This window comes from Carettochelys insculpta, chromosome 17, assembly GCF_033958435.1.
Source record: "Carettochelys insculpta isolate YL-2023 chromosome 17, ASM3395843v1, whole genome shotgun sequence".
NCBI classification, from domain to species: domain Eukaryota; kingdom Metazoa; phylum Chordata; order Testudines; family Carettochelyidae; genus Carettochelys; species Carettochelys insculpta.
Window position 1 is genome coordinate 32,600,580 of NC_134153.1, and position 18,992 is coordinate 32,619,571.

At 56.8% G+C, this 18,992-nt stretch overlaps 1 protein-coding gene across 1 annotated transcript in view; it reads right to left on the reverse strand.

The window, feature by feature from the left end:
- Positions 1 to 5,135: 5,135 nt before the first annotated feature.
- The window catches only part of LOC142022095 (fer-1-like protein 4), a 94,370-nt gene continuing 80,513 nt past the window's right edge, over positions 5,136 to 18,992 (reverse strand). Inside the window, exons 40-45 of the mRNA XM_075011592.1 lie at positions 15,913 to 15,998; positions 15,073 to 15,171; positions 14,028 to 14,269; positions 11,879 to 12,156; positions 9,834 to 9,934; positions 5,136 to 6,763 (exon numbers count right to left, since the gene is read on the reverse strand). Of these exons, the coding sequence (XP_074867693.1) occupies positions 6,583 to 6,763; positions 9,834 to 9,934; positions 11,879 to 12,156; positions 14,028 to 14,269; positions 15,073 to 15,171; positions 15,913 to 15,998 (987 nt within the window). The 3' untranslated portion in view covers positions 5,136 to 6,582. The remainder of the gene's footprint in view (positions 6,764 to 9,833; positions 9,935 to 11,878; positions 12,157 to 14,027; positions 14,270 to 15,072; positions 15,172 to 15,912; positions 15,999 to 18,992) is intronic.

Genomic DNA, 18,992 nt, shown 5'->3' on the forward strand with positions numbered 1-18,992 from the left:
TGTGCAGTGGCAGGAATAATGCAGCCCCCAGCCTGGTCAGTGGCTGTTGCTGATGGAGACATTAATGGCTCTGGCCCTCTTCCAGCCTGGGCTGGGGTGTGAAGCAGCCATCAGCCTGAGCCTGTCCCCACGGCGCAGCCCATGGCTGAGGCCTTGGGCTCACAGAGTGTTATCGAACCCTGGCTCTCGGCTCACAGCCTCCCCACCAGCTTTAACCCACTAGAGCCCAACCCCTCCAGGAGCCCAGGGTCTCTCGCAGCTCTGGGAGAGCAGTAGTGCCTCCTGGTTAGAACAGGACAAGGGGCTGGGGTCCGGGACTCCTGGTTTGCATCCAGGTCCTGTGGGGAGAGTGGGGTCGAGGGGGTGGTGGCGGCAGGGGTCCTGAGTCCTCTCTGCATTCTGAAGGAGAACACCGGGGGCGGGGGGGCTCCAGAGCAGCGCCTGTGAGGTCAGGACTCCTGGGTTCTAGCTGTGTTCCAGGGCTGGAGTGGTGGGCACTGCAGACAAGGTGCTGCCATTTATTTTTCTGGGGGGAGGGGGTGCTCCAGCTCATCTCTGCCCTGAGGCCCACCCCGATTCTCCCTCTGCCCCCAGGGCCCTACCCTGGTTCTACAGCTCCACGCTGCCCCTCCCCAGCACACACTGCCTGCACCAGCTCAGCAGGGGGCAGGACGTGCTCAGGGCAGGAGGCCCTGAACAGCTGAGCGGTAGGAGGCAGGTGGACGGGCTACAACCCAGAATGCCCCCCGAGTCAGGGCCTATGCCACAGACCTTAAGGGTCCCTCAGCATAATTGCAGGGGCCCATGAACATGCCAGCAACCAGAGACCGGGGCCACAGGCCCCTCCCAGCTTTCTGCCACCCACTGAGCACAGATGGTTTTAAACTGTGGGATGGGCCTCCCTGGGGGGCCCCGGGGGAGGGGGGGGATATTGGGAGGGGGCAGCAGGGCAAACAAGAAAGGCAGCACTACCTTCACTCTAACTCAGCTCACTGTGGGGCAGTGGCATCGCCAACCCCCACCCTCCGCCCCCCGCCCCCCGCCCCACCATGTCACCTCCCCAGTTTGAAACCTTGCAGTAAAACCTGATGAGAAGTGTGAGATGGTCTCATGCCCCGCCCCCCCCCCCGCCCCCGAAGCTTCACATTGTGCACGTGGGGGCTGCAGAGCAGAGCGGAGGTGCGGGCAGGTGCCCACTGGGTCGTGGGGGAGGCTGCACAGTCGTAGTGGGGTGCAAGCAGGTATACACTGGGTCATGGGGGGGGCTGCACAGTGGTAGTGGGGTGCAGGGAGGTATACACTGGTTTGTGGGGGGGGGCTGCACAGTGGTAGTGGGGTGCAGGGTGGTTTGTGGGGGGGGGGCTGCACAGTGGTAGTGGGGTGCAGGGAGGTATACACTGGTTTGTGGGGGGGGCTGCACAGTGGTAGTGGGGTGCAGGGAGGTATACACTGGTTTGTGGGGGGGGGCTGCACAGTGGTAGTGGGGTGCAGGGAGGTATACACTGGTTTGTGGGGGGGGGCTGCACAGTGGTAGTGGGGTGCAGGGAGGTATACACTGGGTCGTGGGGGTGCTGCACAGTGGTAGTGGGGTGCAGGGAGGTATACACTGGGTCGTGGGGGGTGCTGCACAGTGGTAGTGGGGTGCAGGGAGGTATACACTGGGTCATGGGGGGGGCTGCACAGTGGTAGTGGGGTGCAGGGAGGTACACACTGGTTTGTGGGGGGGAGGCTGCACAGTGGTAGTGGGGTGCAAGCAGGTATACACTGGGTCATGGGGGGGGCTGCACAGAGGTAGTGGGGTGCAGGGAGGTATACACTGGGTCATGGGGGGGGCTGCACAGAGGTAGTGGGGTGCAGGGAGATATACACTGGTTTGTGGGGGGCCTGAACAGTGGTAGTGGGGTGCAGGGAGATATACACTGGTTTGTGGGGGGGGCTGCACAGTGGTAGTGGGGTGCAGGAAGGTACACACTGGTTTGTGGGGGGGGGGCTGCACAGTGGTAGTGGGGTGCAGGGAGGTATACACTGGTTTGTGGGGGGGGCTGCACAGTGGTAGTGGGGTGCAGGGAGGTATACACTGGTTTGTATGGGGGGGCTGCACAGTGGTAGTGGGGTGCAGGGAGGTATACACTGGTTTGTGGGGGGGGGGTGCTGCACAGTGGTAGTGGGGTGCAGGGAGGTATACACTGGGTCATGGGGGGGCTGCACAGTGGTAGTGGGGTGCAGGGAGGTACACACTGGTTTGTGGGGGGGGGGCTGCACAGTGGTAGTGGGGTGCAGGGAGGTACACACTGGTTTGTCGGGGGGGCTGCACAGTCATAGTGGGGTGCAGGGAGGTATACACTGGTTTGTCGGGGGGGCTGCACAGTCGTAGTGGGGTGCAAGGACGTATACACTGAGTCATGGGGGGACTGCACAGTGGTAGTGGGGTACAGGGGAGGTATACACTGGTTTTGTCGGGGGGGGCTGCACAGTGGTAGTGGGGTGCAGGGAGGTATACACTGGGTCATTGGGGGGGGCTGCACAGTGGTAGTGGGGTGCAGGGAGGTATACACTGGGTCGTTGGGGGGGCTGCACAGTGGTAGTGGGGTGCAGGGAGGTACACACTGGTTTGGGGGGGCTGCATAGTGGTAGTGGGGTGCAGGGAGGTATACACTGGTGTGTGGTGGGGGGGCTGCACAGTGGTAGTGGGGTGCAGGGAGGTATACACTGGTTTGTGGGGGGGGCTGCACAGTGGTAGTGGGGTGCAGGGAGGTATACACTGGTTTGTATGGGGGGGGGCTGCACAGTGGTAGTGGGGTGCAGGGAGGTATACACTGGTTTGTATGGGGGGGGCTGCACAGTGGTAGTGGGGTGCAGGGAGGTATACACTGGTTTGTATGGGGGGGCTGCACAGTGGTAGTGGGGTGCAGGGAGGTATACACTGGGTCATGGGGAGGGGGCTGCACAGTGGTAGTGGGGTGCAGGGAGGTATACACTAGATCATGGGGGGGGCTGCACAGTGGTAGTGGGGTGCAGGGAGGTATACACTGGTTTGTATGGGGGGGGGCTGCACAGTGGTAGTGGGGTGCAGGGAGGTATACACTGGTTTGTATGGGGGGGCTGCACAGTGGTAGTGGGGTGCAGGGAGGTATACACTGGTTTGTGGGGGGGGACTGCACAGTGGTAGTGGGGTGCAGGGAGGTATACACTGGGTCATGGGGGGGCTGCACAGTGGTAGTGGGGTGCAGGGAGGTATACACTGGTTTGTATGGGGGGGGCTGCACAGTGGTAGTGGGGTGCAGGAAGGTATACACTGGTTTGTATGGGGGGAGCTGCACAGTGGTAGTGGGGTGCAGGGAGGTATACACTGGTTTGTGGGGGGGGGCTGCACAGTGGTAGTGGGGTGCAGGGAGGTATACACTGGGTCATGGGGGGGCTGCACAGTGGTAGTGGGGTGCAGGGAGGTATACACTGGTTTGTATGGGGGGGGCTGCACAGTGGTAGTGGGGTGCAGGAAGGTATACACTGGTTTGTATGGGGGGAGCTGCACAGTGGTAGTGGGGTGCAGGGAGGTATACACTAGGTCATGGGGGGGGCTGCACAGTGGTAGTGGGGTGCAGGGAGGTATACACTGGGTCATGGGGGGAGCTGCACAGTGGTAGTGGGGTGCAGGGAGGTATACACTAGGTCATGGGGGGGGCTGCACATTGGTAGTGGGGTGCAGGCAAGCGCAGGTAGATGCATGCTGAGTCAGGGCTGTGCCCGCTGCTCCCTGTCCAAGCTGGAGTCTGGAGCAGCCCAAGTTAGCGAGCCCATGGCACTAGCCCTTGTGCTGGTGTGGCACCACTGTGCATCCCGGTGTGGGGAGCCATGGGCTGCATGGAAGCAGAATCCATGGGCGTTACACCTGGCTGCAGCACTCGCATGACACAGACCCACTGCCTCCTGCCTGCCCCGGTGAGTGCTGCAGTGCAGGCCCACGGGGAAGGGATGGGTCACTGCAGACCAATGTTACAGGCCTGTGCTGAAAATAAGGTCGTAGCAGGTGTTTGCCGGGCAGCACCCCCAAGCCTGCCCTCCACCAGGAATGGGCCTTTGCTGACCAGCCTGGGCACAGAGAACAACAAACATTGACATACAAGGCCACAGAGGAGGTGTCACCAGAGGTGTGGCTCATGCTCCCCCTGGGCAGCCCCCCTTGCCCCTTGAATCAGAGCCCCTGAACTCTGAGGTAATGGAGGCGCGGGGCCAAGGAAATATTTAAAGCAGCCATCCCTGAGGGACAAGGGGAGCTGCATAAGTGGACCCTGGCTTGGATGCCAGTGACAACCTGGCTGTCTCAAACCCCCCCCCCCCCCCCCCAACTGTGTCATCCCATGGACCTGTTTGCTTATTGCTCAGGCCTAGCAGGCCATAGAGACAGGCCCTTTAGTCCACGCCCCGTGGGGGACGGCAGTGCCCAAAGCCAAGCCAGGCCTTCCAGGAGGCACATGCGAGTACAGGCAGCATTGCCAGATCCTGGCCTGAGAGTGGCAGCATCATGAGATCCCACCTGACCAGGTAAGTGCGAGAGGCCAAGCGTGAGGGGAGCACTTAGAGAGCAGCAGGGAGCAGACACAACAGCCAGCAGCCTGGGGTCTGTGCCCCTGTATGCGGGGAGGAGGAGACAGGGAGCACAGCTGCAAACACCTCGTGGGCTGGACTAACTGCCCCGATTGCTACTACTGTTCACCTGGTGGGTGCATCGACCCACCTCAGCTTCTCCATTGCCTCACAAGTAACCAGCACCGAGCAGGATGGGCACGAATTCCTCACACAGTGCAGCAGTCAGGACTCGGAGACCTCCCTGGGTTCTTTGGCTTGAGCTTCAGCTGTGTGCCATAGGGAAGCATGGCTTGGGGTGTCAGCCCCCAGCAGGGCACAGGACATAGGGTGTCAGTCCCCTGCTGTGGGACACAGGACTCAAGGTGTCAGCCCCTCCAGCGCACGTGACTTGGGGTGTCAGTCCCTGATCACATGCTGAGTTGTACACTAACTGTGACCATTCCATGACTTTTGCTTAGTTTTACGATGATGAAATCTCCACACTGCCCTGCTTCAGTACAATGAACACACACACAGAGGAAAAAGACTGCAGCAGAAGTGGGAGCGACTCTGAGGACATTTCTTGATGTTTAATTCATGTCAGTCTGGTGCACCGTTCATATAAATAGCACCCATGTGAATCTATGGCGTTGGTGCCAAGCACTAGAGAGGAGCTGCTCCCCAGAACCCAGCTCCTAAGAGGAGCTGCTCAGGGAGAAGAAAACCTGGGACAGGATAGAACCAGACACATCAGCTGCTCTCTGGGTGCATCTACACTCTAAGTGTGCTCGACGGCAGCTGCCCCCCATCCCTGCAGTGCCGAGGCCTGTTACAGCACCACACACGGGTGTGTGAGTTACATCACTGCCCCCCCCCGCAAGGCAGCGCTGGGGCACAGGGACAATTCCTGTGTCTCTGGGGGGGTGGGGGGGAGGCAGGAAATGTTTCACAGCCCTGAGAAAGGCAGCCAGGCTGAGCTAAGTCAGGTGTAGATCGGGCCTCTGAAAGCCAGCTGGGAAGCCCTAGCAAATGCTAGCAGGTGAAGCTCCAGAGATAGGGGGGTCAGACCCTTGGGGGTTTGCTAGTGCAGAGGGGTGAACAGCCTAACAAGAGATTCTAGGACAGCCTTGCTCCATGGCAAAAAGGAGTCTGGAGGGGGCTTGCCTTGCCGGGAATCCCACAGGTAGCTCTGCCCAGCTCACAAGTGGTTCAGTGTGTGCCTGCTCCTCAACCCCTACCCAAACCCTGGTGAGGATCACAGCCAGTTCAACCCCTCCATTCCTTTCCCCTCTTTGTATTGCTGGCCTGCTGCAGCCTTCCTGTTTCTGTCAGTCACTATGTCCTGAGGCTGCTCTATACCAGGTAGCCGGGTTGACCCTGCCACAGCAGTCAGGCTGTGCAAACACCCCCACCTGGACGTTCTGGCAGCCTAGCCCCTGGAGAAGCACAGCTGCCAGGTGTTCATATGGCAATGGCAAACCACCTCCCTGGTACCAGCCTGGGCCTGCACAGCCTTGGCAGCATGTTCTATGCAGCTCAGTCACATGCTGATGGATCGGCTCTGAGCTGTACCAAGGTGACAGGACATTCAACCTCCTTGGCAGAGCCACGTTATGGCCCTGCACCCTCATGATCCCATCTGCTCTCCTGGGGCAGGAGCCACACCGCAAATGCAGCCCTCAGGCTACTCTACTTAGCTCAAGGGAGAGTCCTGCCCATGGCGGTGCAAATATTCCGAAATGTCCCACGACCAATCCCATCCAGAAAAGGCTCCTTCCAGCAGAAGAACAAATGGCTGCCCCAACTAATTAACGCTCAGCTCCCCAGGGCTCCAATCCCGCTGCACCAAGAGTTCAGAGCATGAAACACAATTCTCCAGTGGGCAGTTTTTCCGCTCCACTTCCTGCTGATGCAGCATTGACAGAGCCCCTCACCTGTCCTTAAAGTCTTTTGCATAAGGTGTCCGTTTCTGCAGCAATGGCCTCTGCCCTCTGGGAAGCCAGCCTCTGACCCAGCTTAGCCATTGATGATCTTCTGGCTGATGTAGCCTGGCATGGTGTACACTAACAGGACCAGGAAGATGGTCACCACAGCCAGAATGAGGAGAATGATGATGTACTTCTTGTACCGCTTCCAGATAAAGAAGATGAAGGTTTTCATGGGATTCACAAACCAGTTGAAAGAAGTTTTTGGACGGCTGGAACAGAGCAGGGGAAAAGCTGTTGAGCTCAGACAACACAAAGCACAGTTCCATCCACTCCAGAGCAATGCCCTGGAAATCTACAACACACTGTCAGCTGCTGCTGCTGCTCATGGGCTGCCAGTAACTAGGTACCAGATCAGAGCACACAGGCCCATGTTCTAGATCTCCCAAACCCAAGCTGACATGGCTGCCAGCTTCTTCTGGGCCCCAGGACAGCTCCCTCCCACCCTCCCTCTCCCCCTGGCACACGGACAGAAAGGATTAAGCAGCCTGCTGCATAATTCATTTAACCCTTAGGAATCTGTTGGTAGATGTTTGTGGCTTTGTGTGCTGACATTTCTACTGTCAGAGGTTAACAGTGTAACCCAATGGTTTCTGTCTATGCTGTCTTCAGCTCACTTGGACGCCTACAGTGCATCCCCTGTAAATCAGGAAATCAGGAAACTTAATTCATGTAGCTAACCACCGATGATGCTTACAGAACAGATCTATTCCAAAATCTCCATGATTGCCTGTGGCTCGCTTAAGGACTCCAGGCTCTCAAAGAACGCCTGGAACGGCATCGTGATGGAGTGAGGAATGTGTGTGACAGGCCAAGCATCTTACGCAAGCTAAGGATGACCCCCCTGCTGTCTGTACCCTAAGCTGGCAGGTGACACCTCTGTCCCTGAACAAACAGCGGGGAGGAGCCCAGCTGGGTTTGAATCTGGGAGAGGCAGTTTGAAGCTGCAGGGAGAGTGGGAAGCCAGCCAGCCTGTGCTGAGGAGAGGCTAGACCCCAGATGGGACACCCCTCCGGCCTCCTCTCCCCAAGATGGGTTGGAATGATTGTCTCTGTCTGCTGTATTGACACCTCTGCACTGCGCTGTGCCTCTGCAAAGTAATAAACTTCCTGTTCCACCTGCTGTGAGAGAGTCACTTCTGGCTGCAGGCAGGGTGCAGCGCTGGGGGACCCCTGAACCCTATCACACATGTAAAACCCCCCTGATCCTTTTTATTCCAGATCTGCTTAAGCTTCATCAGGGGAAATCTGAGAGGCAAAACTGAGATCTCCAGTCGTAAACTGGATTCACCCCAATATGGGCACTGGGCTATAAGCTATGCATTAAATCTGGAAGAACTCTTTGCAGGTACACTCATCCATCACTATACGAGCACAATTGGTTCCCCAATTTCTGTTTGTAGGCGAAAAACTCATAAGTGACTCTAAATTCCAATTAAAATACATGTAAAACTCTCCAATTTGTTCCAAGGGCTTGTAACTTGACATAAACCAGCTGGGTTTAGGTACTTTTCTGATGTATTTGAATAGTTTGGCACCAGAAATAGGATGTAGTGTATGTATGTACAGCAGGGATTACCAACCTATGGGTCTAGACCCAAACATGGGTCCCATCAGATTTGTTAAAGGTTGCCAGCTGGGCAGTTCCCAGCTGCATGTGGCTGTTAAAGAAGCCATTTGCAGTTTCTTAACACTGCTGCCTCAGGCAGATATCTATCAATAGCGATAACTGCTGGAGATGGCAGCAATCTCTATCGCTAGACATAGCAATTACTTTACGCCTAGGTGCTGAAACTTAACACTGGAGTTAATTTCTGGGAGCAGGAGGGTGCAGTGGGGGGAGACACCCAGCCTAGCAGCCCCCGTGAAGAGGCTGTGGGAGGAGGAGTGTCTAAGGCTGGGGCTGTTGAGAGGTGCAGGGGGGGTGTCTCAGACTGGGAGAAGTTTGGGGCTGCAGAGAGAGTCTAATGCTGGTGGCCAGTTTGGGGCTGCTGGGGGGCGGGGTGTAAGCCTTGGGGCAGCTTGGGGCTGCTGGGGGGTTCTAAGGCTGGGGTTGGTTTGTGGCTGCTGGGGGGTTCAAAGGCTGTGGATGGTTTATGGCTGCTGGGGGTTCTAAGGCTGGGGGAGGTTTGGGACCATGGGGGATGGTTAAAACCTGGCCAACGGTGAGGTCTGCGGGGCAGGTGGGGGTGGGGGTCTAATACAGTAAACTCTGGAGTTACCCAGGGGTTGTTCCTGCAACCCCCGCCTAACTCGAATTTTCCTAGAAGGGGAGTGGAGCCAGGAACCACCAGGGCTGATGAGTTTCCTGGCTCCCAGAGTGGCAGGAGCTGGGAACCAGGGGCAGGCTGGTTCCAATCTCCCCATGGCTTGTGGGGCCAGGAAACTGATCAGCTCATGGCTGGTCAGTTTCACATTTCCGCCATTGCAGAGGAGGGAACCAAGCTAAGAGCCTTCTCCCTCTCTTCCTCCAGCTGAAGGGCTGTCAAACAGCTGCATGTCTGAGGGAAGGGAGGGAGAAGGCCCCAGGCTTAAAAAAGAGCTTGATAAATATTTGGAGGTTAGGTCCATCGATGGCTATTAGCAAGGGGTAAGGTGTGGTGCCTAGCCTTTTGTCGAAGGCAGGAGATGGATGGCAGGAGACAAATGGCTTGATCATTGTCTTCGGTTCACCTCCTCTGGGGTACCTGGCATTGGCTACTGTTGGCAGACAGCATACTGGGCTAGATGGACCTTTGGTCTGACCCAGTATGGCCATTCTTATGTTATGTTCTTATGCGGGTCTCCCCGTCCCCAGCCAGGGACCCCACAGGTGGAGCTGAGCTAGCCACAGGGCTATGGGTCTCCCCACCCCCCAGCCAGGGACCCCACTTATATAAGTGGGGGAAGTTCACTCATATGGTGAATAAAGGTGGGTATATGTGTTCCTCATATTAGCAAGTACTTATAAGTACTCATTAAACGATTATTACAAGGAAGAGGGAGAAGGAATATTCTTCTTAACCTCTGAGGGCAGGACAAGAACCAACTGGGCTTCAATCACAGCCGTAGAGATTTAGGTTGGACACTAGGAAAAACCTCCTGTCAGGGTAGTTAAACACTGGAATAAGCTGCCTGGGGAGGTTGTGGAATCTCCATCACTGGAGATTTTTAAGAGCCGGTTCAACAAACTCCTGTCAAGGATGGTCTGGATGGTGCCTGGTCCTGCCGTGAGGGCAGGGGACTGGACTGGACAACCTCTTCAGGTCCCTCCCAGCTCTAGGAACTCATGACTGATACCCACTTGGGTTTCTCCAAGGGTTCAGGCTCTTTTCGGCCCAGGCCAACGGGACTCTTCTCAGCCTCCTCCACAGTCAGTAGCTGGAGTTCAGCTTCTACTTTGCCCTGCAGAGAGAGAGACTTGAGAGGCCAGAGCCTCGTAGCGAGATGAAGGGCCGGGTTGTTGAAGGTCACTCGGTAAGGGTCAAGCACCCACCCTGGTCAGGCTCTTAGAACCCCCCTCCCCCGCAGATGCCCATCTGTGCCAACTGGCACTTAAATCCCTTTGAAAACCTGCCCTTCAGGCCTTCTTGCCGCTGAGTGCCCTGCCCCTGCCCGCGCACCCTGGGACCCTTCCAGCACTCCTGCCACTTGCCCCTCTGCAGCGCCACAGAGGGACTCCTGGCAGCATTCAGACATAGCCACACCAGCCGAGCCCTGGCCGGCTGCCCAGGCAGCCATCTCCGCATGGCCCACCTAGAGCTGCAGCTGCCCAGCACCAGGGCTCTGCGTGCTGTGCCTGTGGAGAGTGGCATCACCACTTCCCAGTGAGGCGTTGATACACCCTTCAGAGGGCCATCCTGGGGACTTTCTGGCCCCACCCTGCAGAGCATGGACCCCAGGGCTGGGGAAGGGCGTCTCAAGATGGTGCACGAGAGCTCCCGGCAACCCCTCCCGCTCTCCCTCACAGGGCTGTGCTGCCTCAGCATCCCACTGCCTTGAGGGCCCCTGAACCCAGCCTGCATCCCAGACCAGGCTGTGCCCCGCTGGGGCCCTCCCGGTGCTGCTGCCCAGAGCTGACAGCATGGGCCCTTTGCTGGCACCTGGCCAGTTTGTGCGGCAAGGGAGGGGATCTGGGGCAGGTGTGTCAGCAATATGCCAGGATGAAGCCCCGTGCCCCCTTCTCCTGCTGAGGTCCTGGCTGCCCCTCTCCCACACCTGCTGATTTCACAAACCTGCCCCCTGCCCTGCAGAGTCCCAGGCCAAGGCAGCCCTCAGCCCTTTTCCAGTGCTCTGGTGACTGCCCCCGCTTCCTGCTCCACCACAGGCTGCTCTCCCGGCAGCTCAGCTCTGATGCCCCTCGTTTTCTCCCTGCCATTTGCTCCTCGTCCAGGAGAGCTTTTAGTTGTCCCTTGGGTCTTTTGGCCCCTTCCTACTACGGCTTTCAAGGCACCAGCCCATCAGCCAGTGACCCCTCAGTCCCGGCCTACCTACCAACATTGGGAAAAGCCACCAAGTCATGGCCAAGGTCACGGAACATTTCAGCTCCTTGTCCCAACACCCTCCACAAAAAAATGGTCATGCCCTGGGAGGCAGTGTCTTCAGTCAAACCACAGCACTCTGGGCCCACACCTGCCAACTCCAGCTCCCTGCCACGCCCAGTTGGCACTGTGCCAGGCTGCATCTGGGTCCCAGGGAGCCAACCCCACACCCTCCCCAGTGCTTGCAGATAAGATTCACAGGCCAGGCAGGAGATGGGGTCGGGGCCGGGGCTCTCCACTCCCTGCCAGCGTGGTGAAGCAGAGCACACCAGGCTGGCAGACGGGTGGTGGGGCAGAGCAGGCTGCCAGTTCACTGCTGCTGTGAGTAGGAGGGCCTGACCCCTGCTGCCATCCCAAGCCAGGTCTCCCCAGATAGTTCCCCCGGCACAGCCCTTGGCCCTGCCTATCCCATCCATAAGCTGGCAGAGGTAGCTGCTGCAGGGCCCCAGAAGGCACAGGGCCGGTACTGGGGTGAAGTGTCTGCAAGATTTAGGGAGCTGGAGTCCGCTGGGGAGGTGGCTGCCCTGAACCCAGGAAGAGGGCTCTCAGAAGAAGCTGCAACTCCCATGACAATGCCTTTACACCAGCCCTCCTCCGCTCTTCTGAGGCTCTGCTGTCCCAGCAGAGGGCTCAGTTAAGCCCAGGCTGAAGTTCTGACGCTGTCTGTCCTGGGCCATGCAGCCCCGTCCCACTGCAGTTAGACCCAGTCAGGTCAGGGCAGCTCCCAGCACCAGGCCTCCCACTCCCTAGAGCTCAGACAGGCAGCTGCTGAGCACTGCCTAGCACCTTTCTCCTCCCTGGACCTTACCGTCAGGATGTACTTGTTCCCACTAGGGTCTGTAAACTCAATGTCTTCTGGCTTCACTGACCTCCTCCTCTTCTTCTTCTTCTTCTCCTTGGCCTCTCGCTCCTCTCGCTCCTCGTCTTCCTGGTCTTTCAGTTTGATGAAGGGCCACCAGCCCCTCATCCGCTTGTTCCGGAAGATGGAGAAGCGGGGGGTGGCCTTCTCCTTGGCCATCTGAATAGTGCACTGCTCAGAGCTCTTGGCTGCCCGCACCATGTCATTCAACTTCAGTTCAATGGACCCTTCAATCACAGACAGCACGTGAGAATCTCCAGGGCCCCTCGTTTAGCAGGTGAGGCACTAGGGACAGCAGCCACATGCTGCTTGGCCTGCACCCAGCCAGTCCCCATGGAATCAGCCCCATCCCCCGACATCCATGACTTCTGGTTGTCTCCATCCAAGCCACACTATCTGCATGTTACAGGTGGAGAACCTGAGTCAGAGGGAGGGACTTGCCTCACCTATTGGGTTGAAGGCACAGCCTGGAAGAGAAACCAGATCTCCCAAGTCCCACTCTCCCAGCCTAGCCATTGGATCTCACGTCTCCAATACAAGCATTAGTGCCACGCCTCATACCACTAACCAGCCCCATCGACAATGTTCTGTTCTGTTCTCACGCCCCAGCCTGTGCCGCCTGTTTGATGCAGAAGGATGAAATCCTGAGCCTGGTGAGACAGACAACAAGTGTGTCTCTCTAACAAGCTAGGACCAGCACTGCTAGAACAACACTGCCAAAGGCACTCTGGTCAATTTCTGGTGTCTCTGAGCGGAACCTCTGGGGCCACAAGAATGTCAGTTTTACCCAGCAGGACCAAGGGGCTCCCAGGGCCTACCGCTCTTGGGCATCCACACCATGGGGACAAGATGGCCTGGGCTGTGTGCTCCTGACCTGAAATGGGCACGTTCCAAACCCTCCCAGCCCCATTCTGGGAGCAAGCACTGAGCCAGCTCTCCCCTGGCTTTCAGGCTCCAGGCTCCATGGCAGGTGATTGTGCCTGGCACCACACACTCAGGAAGAATGGGGTCTCCTGTGCGTGGGGCAGCCCATCTGGTGGGGCTGTTTGAGAGCTGTGGCCCTGGAGCAGATTCCTTCTAATTTATACCTCCATGGGCAGAATAACTTGTGTTATGTGCACCAAAGCTATAAGGATGAGCACCACCATGCAAACACATACTGCCGGCTGTGGGCACTCTGCTAATTAGCTGGGCAGCACTTGACTCTCTCCTGGGTGGCTGCCCACTCATGCAGTGTACAAGGAACGCTGGGTTCCTGTGCACCCAGGTGAGGTGGCAGGTTTCCCGCAGACCTGGAAATTAGTTGAATATGAGTGTTTACATTAAACTCTTCAGGTTCAACAAACTGGCATTTTCCAACAAAACGGTGCCAGCAGCAAATTCCAACCACCTGTATCATTAGACTTGCAGTCCCCTCAGACAGCCCAGGGGTCAGTCAGGAGGTACCAAGGTTTGGCCAACTTGAGGAGAACAGAGCAAGGGAGTATGTTCTGCAGGCTGAGAACAAAGGGGCAGGAGGAAAGGAGAGCATAACTTGAGGTAGTCTAGCCATGGTATTCCCACAGCACCTGCCACCGTGGCATTCACGTGCTAACAGCATCCCCAGCTGTGAGCTCTCGGCCAAAGCCTCCCCCTTTGATCAAAGGCCATGGCTGGGCTGACCTCTGACTCGCCAGGCTTTCAGAAGGCGCAGGAGGTCTCCATGTCCAAGAGCACGGAAGCCCAGAGGCAGTGGGAAGGTGGTTGTTCAAGAGCCAGCAAGAAGGGCACTGACAGCTGCTGTGGGAACGCAGCCGGGGACAGCTTTGCCAGGAGCTGCTCCCTCACCCCTCTTCTGTGCCACAGAGAATAGGCAGTCTGAATGAGAGTGCTTAAGCCCAATACCAGGAGTAAGCAGGAGCCTGGGGGGTCACAGAGCTGTCAGCAGCAATGCTACCAGTGGGTCAGGCGGGAGTCTGCAAATCCCCTGGCGAGCAAGTGACTCCCATCTCTTCTGCTCACCCTACCTGGGAGCTGCCTTCTGCCAAGCTGCAGGTGGGCATCCTGGGCAGGCGAGGCCCAGAGAAACCCCCACTCTCGCAGCAGGAGGGTACTGTACCTAGAAAGTCATTGGCTGAAATCCTGTCATAATCCCAGACTTGAAGAACCAAGACAGCTGGCTCCCTGAACTCTGATTCCTCCAGCGAGAAGATGGATTCCTTCTTTTTATAGGAGATCTCCTTCTCGGTCGGAAGGTAGTCGAAGCGGAACACAAACCGCCAGTTGAAGTTGCCTTCTCCGGTCAGGGAGTTAAAGTGAACATCTGTCTCCTGTTTGTCATGGTCCAGACCTTTGATCCAGCTGCAGAATAAGTTCAATGACCATCAGTCAGCATGTTAAAGCAGCCCTGAAATCCAGTGGCACCAGGCTTCAGGGTGGCAGGAGCATGCGTCCAGGCTGACGGCCAGCCCTCAGCCACGGCTCAACAGCACCTCCCAGCAGAAAACTAACTCACACAATAACGGGCTCGGCCAACGTGGCCCACCTGACCCTGGCAGACAGGAGCAGGTGCGCTCTGTGGTAGGCCACAACACTTCTGAGGCTCTAAAGAGGCCTCCCTGCAGCCTGTCTTTTTTGTGGGCGCAAACCCCTCCAGCAGGAGGTCAAAGATTGATCATTGGGACAAAGGGGGCACTTGGTTTTCTGAGTGAACTGAGCCCCACGCAGGAAGGAAGTGCAGCTTTGATGGTCTGTGCACCAGTTGCAGTGTCTGCGTAAGGTGGTGGGGCAGGTCAGAGAGTGGAGGGCTCCTACGGATCAGGACCGATGTGTTCCGAAGAACAAGTGGGTCTGGTCCTGCTTTCGGCAGGGGGCTGGACTCAATGACCTCCTGAGGTCCCTTCTGGCCCTTGGATTCTATGATTCTAGGTCTGAGTTGGACCTCAGGGCCAAGGCCACTGTGGACAGAGGAAAGGGACAGGGCGCTACTGGCCCCTGGCGGGGTCACCCTGGCTAGTGAGCTAGGAGGAGAGCAGGTGATGACTGTGGGAATCAGATGCAGGGAGCACAGCCCCATGTCCAGGCAGGACAGACTGGACAGGCCAACTAGCCATTCCCTGCCCCACAGCTGCTTCTGCTCCTTTGAGTCCCATCAACTCTGGCACCTTTTCACATAGATGTCGCTGGAAGTTTCTCCGGTTATCGGATTAACGTCATCAAGAACCACATCGTCTGTGTTCCAGATGATGATGCGCAGCTCATAACTATCAGAAGGGAAAGCCAGGGGCAGTTAGAAATGCATTCGCCAGGGCTAGCAAAGCCAGCACCAGCCTGCATACAGCCCAGTCCCCTGCCTTGGGCCGTGCCTGTGCTCTCTGCAGCTTGGGCCAGGGGCCCAGCCCAGCTCACAAAAGGCCCCTCTCATGTCACTCCAGCCCAGGCATGGGGACTGTAGCACGCAGAGGTGTCTGAACCAAAGTCCATCTCCGGCACGCTGGAATCTGCCCATCACATGTCAGACAGAAAACAGCAACAGTAAGAAAATGGTCCAACTTTAGGCCTGTGGAGCACCTGCACTCCCCTGGGGAGGCACCAGCACTGTCGGTGTTTGTACACTGCTGGCCAGGACCTTGGTTCTCTGCTGGGAGCCAGCAGAAGCCCAGAGGACACCGCTCCTCCCAGCCTTGTCTGGTGACGGGCAGGAACTTTCCCTGCCCTCAGCCACACAGCCTGCCCGGGCAGAGGGAGTCGCTGGGAGACCAAGATGGGGTGAGGCTTGAAGCCCTGAACCAGCACAGTGGGAGCCATGGAGATGAGCCGGGGCCCAGAGCTGAAGTAGTACTACTGTCAGTGCCCAGCGGCGAGCCCTGAAGGCTGAGAGAGCCGCTAGCCTTCCCTCTTCTCCAGGACTCAGGAAGCCCTGGAGGCAGGTGAGGCTGGTCCCCAGGCTGCAGTTAGAAACAGGCTTTGTGACGTCTCTGGTCCCATCTTGCCCTGATCGGTACCTGATGGGCAGTCGTGGCTTGATATTGACAGGGGGTGGTGCTGGGACATCGTTTGGAAACATGTCAATCCACATGTGGAGGGAGCCCTGCAGAAAAGAAAGAGCTGAGCTGCTTCCAAGGACCCACCAAGGCTGAATCACAAACAGATTTATTCCCACTTCCCTGCACCTCCCAAGAATTCTCTCCCCAAAGCCACTGACGCTGCATAGGGATGCAGTCTCACTCCAAGTTCTGGGCTCAGCTCCCCCTATGCAGCAGCACAGCTTCTGTGCACAGGGTCTCAGGACTGCAGTGGGGAGAGACCCCTAAGCCCTAAAGCTGCTGGGGACAGCAGGGGATGCCCCTCCCCAGCACTGAGTTGCTGTGGCTAGGGAAAAGGACTCCCTGCAGGGAGTCACCCAGGTAAGCCTGAACCCCAACTCCTTGCTCCCCCAATCCCCCCAACCCTGAGCACTCTCCTGCACCCCAAAGCCCTCAACTCCAGTCCCACCCTAAAGGCCACACCCCAGCTGGAGCCCTCTCACTCCTGCGTCCCAACCTCTGCACCAGGCATGAGCCCTCGCACACTATGTAGCCCTTGTCTCAGCTCACCACCGTGTCGCATGTCACCCCCACGTGGGCGCACATAAGAAGTGCCTTCCACTCAAGCGTGGGAGCGAGGGTAATGGAGCACTGCAGCCCCCAGCGAGCCCATCAGGCTGGGGAGAGCCTGCCAGCACTGGGACGGCCTGCCTGAAGCGTGCCAGCTGCTTGTATTTAAAATGGGGCCTTATAGGGCGGTTAAAGAAATGACATCTGCACAGCAAGTCACTACCATGAGACTCACCAGACCCTTGCAAAGTCGTTGAGTACAAGTTACTTACTACGTAACACTGAAATGGAACATTTCTGACTTCACTGGCAGCCACCTCAGTTTGTCCTCTATCAAAACAGTTCACGCCCGGGCTCCACTTACTGTGCTGGGCCCAGCTGCCAGACCGCCCCACCCATGGACTCTGCTTCCCTGGGCTCAGATGTCCATGCCAGGCACCCCCCCTCCCTGGGCTCTCCTTTCCTGTGCTGGGCCCAGCTGCCAGACCACCCCACCCATGGGCTCAGATGCCCATGCCACCCACCCACCCACGGGAGCTCCCTTCCTTCCCTGGGCTCAGATGTCCGTGCCAGACGCCCTTCCCCACCACCTCCCAGCTCAGTGTCCCTGTCCTGGTACACATCCCACACAGCTGGAAGCACCCTCTGGAGAGCCTCACAGAGTCCAGTCCCCTGCCCACTTGGCAGGACCAAGCACTATCCCTGGCAGATTTGTTTGTTCTGTTTTGTTTTAATCTATTTGCTCCAGACCCCCTCAATGGCCTCCTCAAGGACAGAACTCACAACCCTGGGTGAAACTAAAAGGGTTTTTTCTTTCCAAAACCAAATTGAAGAAGCTACTGTGACCTAACTAGCTGTTTAAAAATGTTTGGAGGTGACATTTCGTCACAGGTGGCCTGGGTCAGCTGACATCCCCCTTGGGCCAAGCCCTGGAACTTCTGAGACCAGACGCAATCAACGAGGAGCTAAAGGGTGGCAATGATTTATTGCATTCAGGGACTGTCACATCACTACATGACCAGAAAAGGGGCAGGTGCCTGAAGGGTGAGACATAGAGATAAGGAGGGATGGGGGGTAGGGGCTGACTGGTCAGCCTCACTGCAGTCTCTAGAAAAGACATGGTGCAAGTCCTCAAGGAATCTATTTTGAAATACTTCAAGGACAGAAAGCTGATCAAGAACACTCAGGATGGTGGACATGATATACCCAGACTTAAGCAAAGCTTTTGATCCAGTCTTCCATAGTATTCCTGCCAGCAAGTTAAAGCAGTATGGATTAGATGAATGGACTGTAAGGTGGACAGAAAACTGGCACATAACCTATGAGTAGGGGCTAAGGGAAATGGCTTATTTAGTTTGCAGAACCAGAAATGAGTGGTGATTTGATAGCAGCCTTCAACTACCTGAAGGGGGTCTCTAAAAAGGATGGAGAGAGGCTGTCCTCCGTAGTGACAGATGGCAGAACAAGGATCAATGGTCTCAAGCTGCACTGGGACAGGTCTAGGTTGGATAATAGGAAAAACTATTCCACTAAAAAGGTGCTGAAGCACTGCATTGGGTTCCCTAGGGAGGTGGTGGAATCTCCATCCCTAGAGGTCAAGCGAATGCCCTGACTTCTTGGTTGACTTGACAAAGGCACGGCTGGGATGATTTAGTTGGGATTGATCCTGCTCTGAGCAGGGGATTGGACTTGATGACCTCCTCTTTCAGCCCTAACCTGCACTTGGGACAGAAGAATCCCAAGCACTGTCATAGGCTGAGGACCGACTGGCTAAGTAGCAATGCAGCAGAAAAGGACCTGGGATTACAGTGGATGAGAGGCTGGATGTGAGTCAGCAGTGTGCCCTTGTAGCCAAGAAGGCTAATGGCATATTGGAGTGCATTAGGAGAAGCATTTCCAGCAGATCTAGAGACGTTATTATGCCCGTCTATTCTGCACTGGTGAGACCACATCTGGAGTACTGCATCCAGTTCTGGGCCTCCAGTATAGAAAGGATGTGGATGTACTGGAGAAAGTTCAGCAGAGGGCAAGGAAAATGATTAGGGGGCTGGAGCACATGACCTATGAGGAGAGGCTGAGGATTTGAGCTTATTTAGTTTGCAGAAGAGAAGAGTGAGGGGCGATTTGATAGCAGCCTTCAACTTCCTGAAGGGGAGCTCTAAAGAGGATGGAGAGAGGCTGCTAGCAGCAGTAACAGATGGCAGAACAAGGAGCAATGGTCTGAAGTTACAGAGGGGAAGGTCCAGGCTGATTATTAGGAAAAACTCTTTCAACAGGAGGGTGGTGAAGCACTGGAATGCACTGCCTAGAGAGATGGTGGAATCTCCATCTCAAGAGGTTTTTGTGTCCTTGACAAAGCCCTGGCTGGGATGACTTAGGGGGGATTGATCCTGCTTTGGGCAGGGGGCTGGACTACATGACCTCCTGAGGTCCCTTCCAGCCCTAGGATTCTATGAACCTCCTATGACACTACGAATTGCCCATGGTGC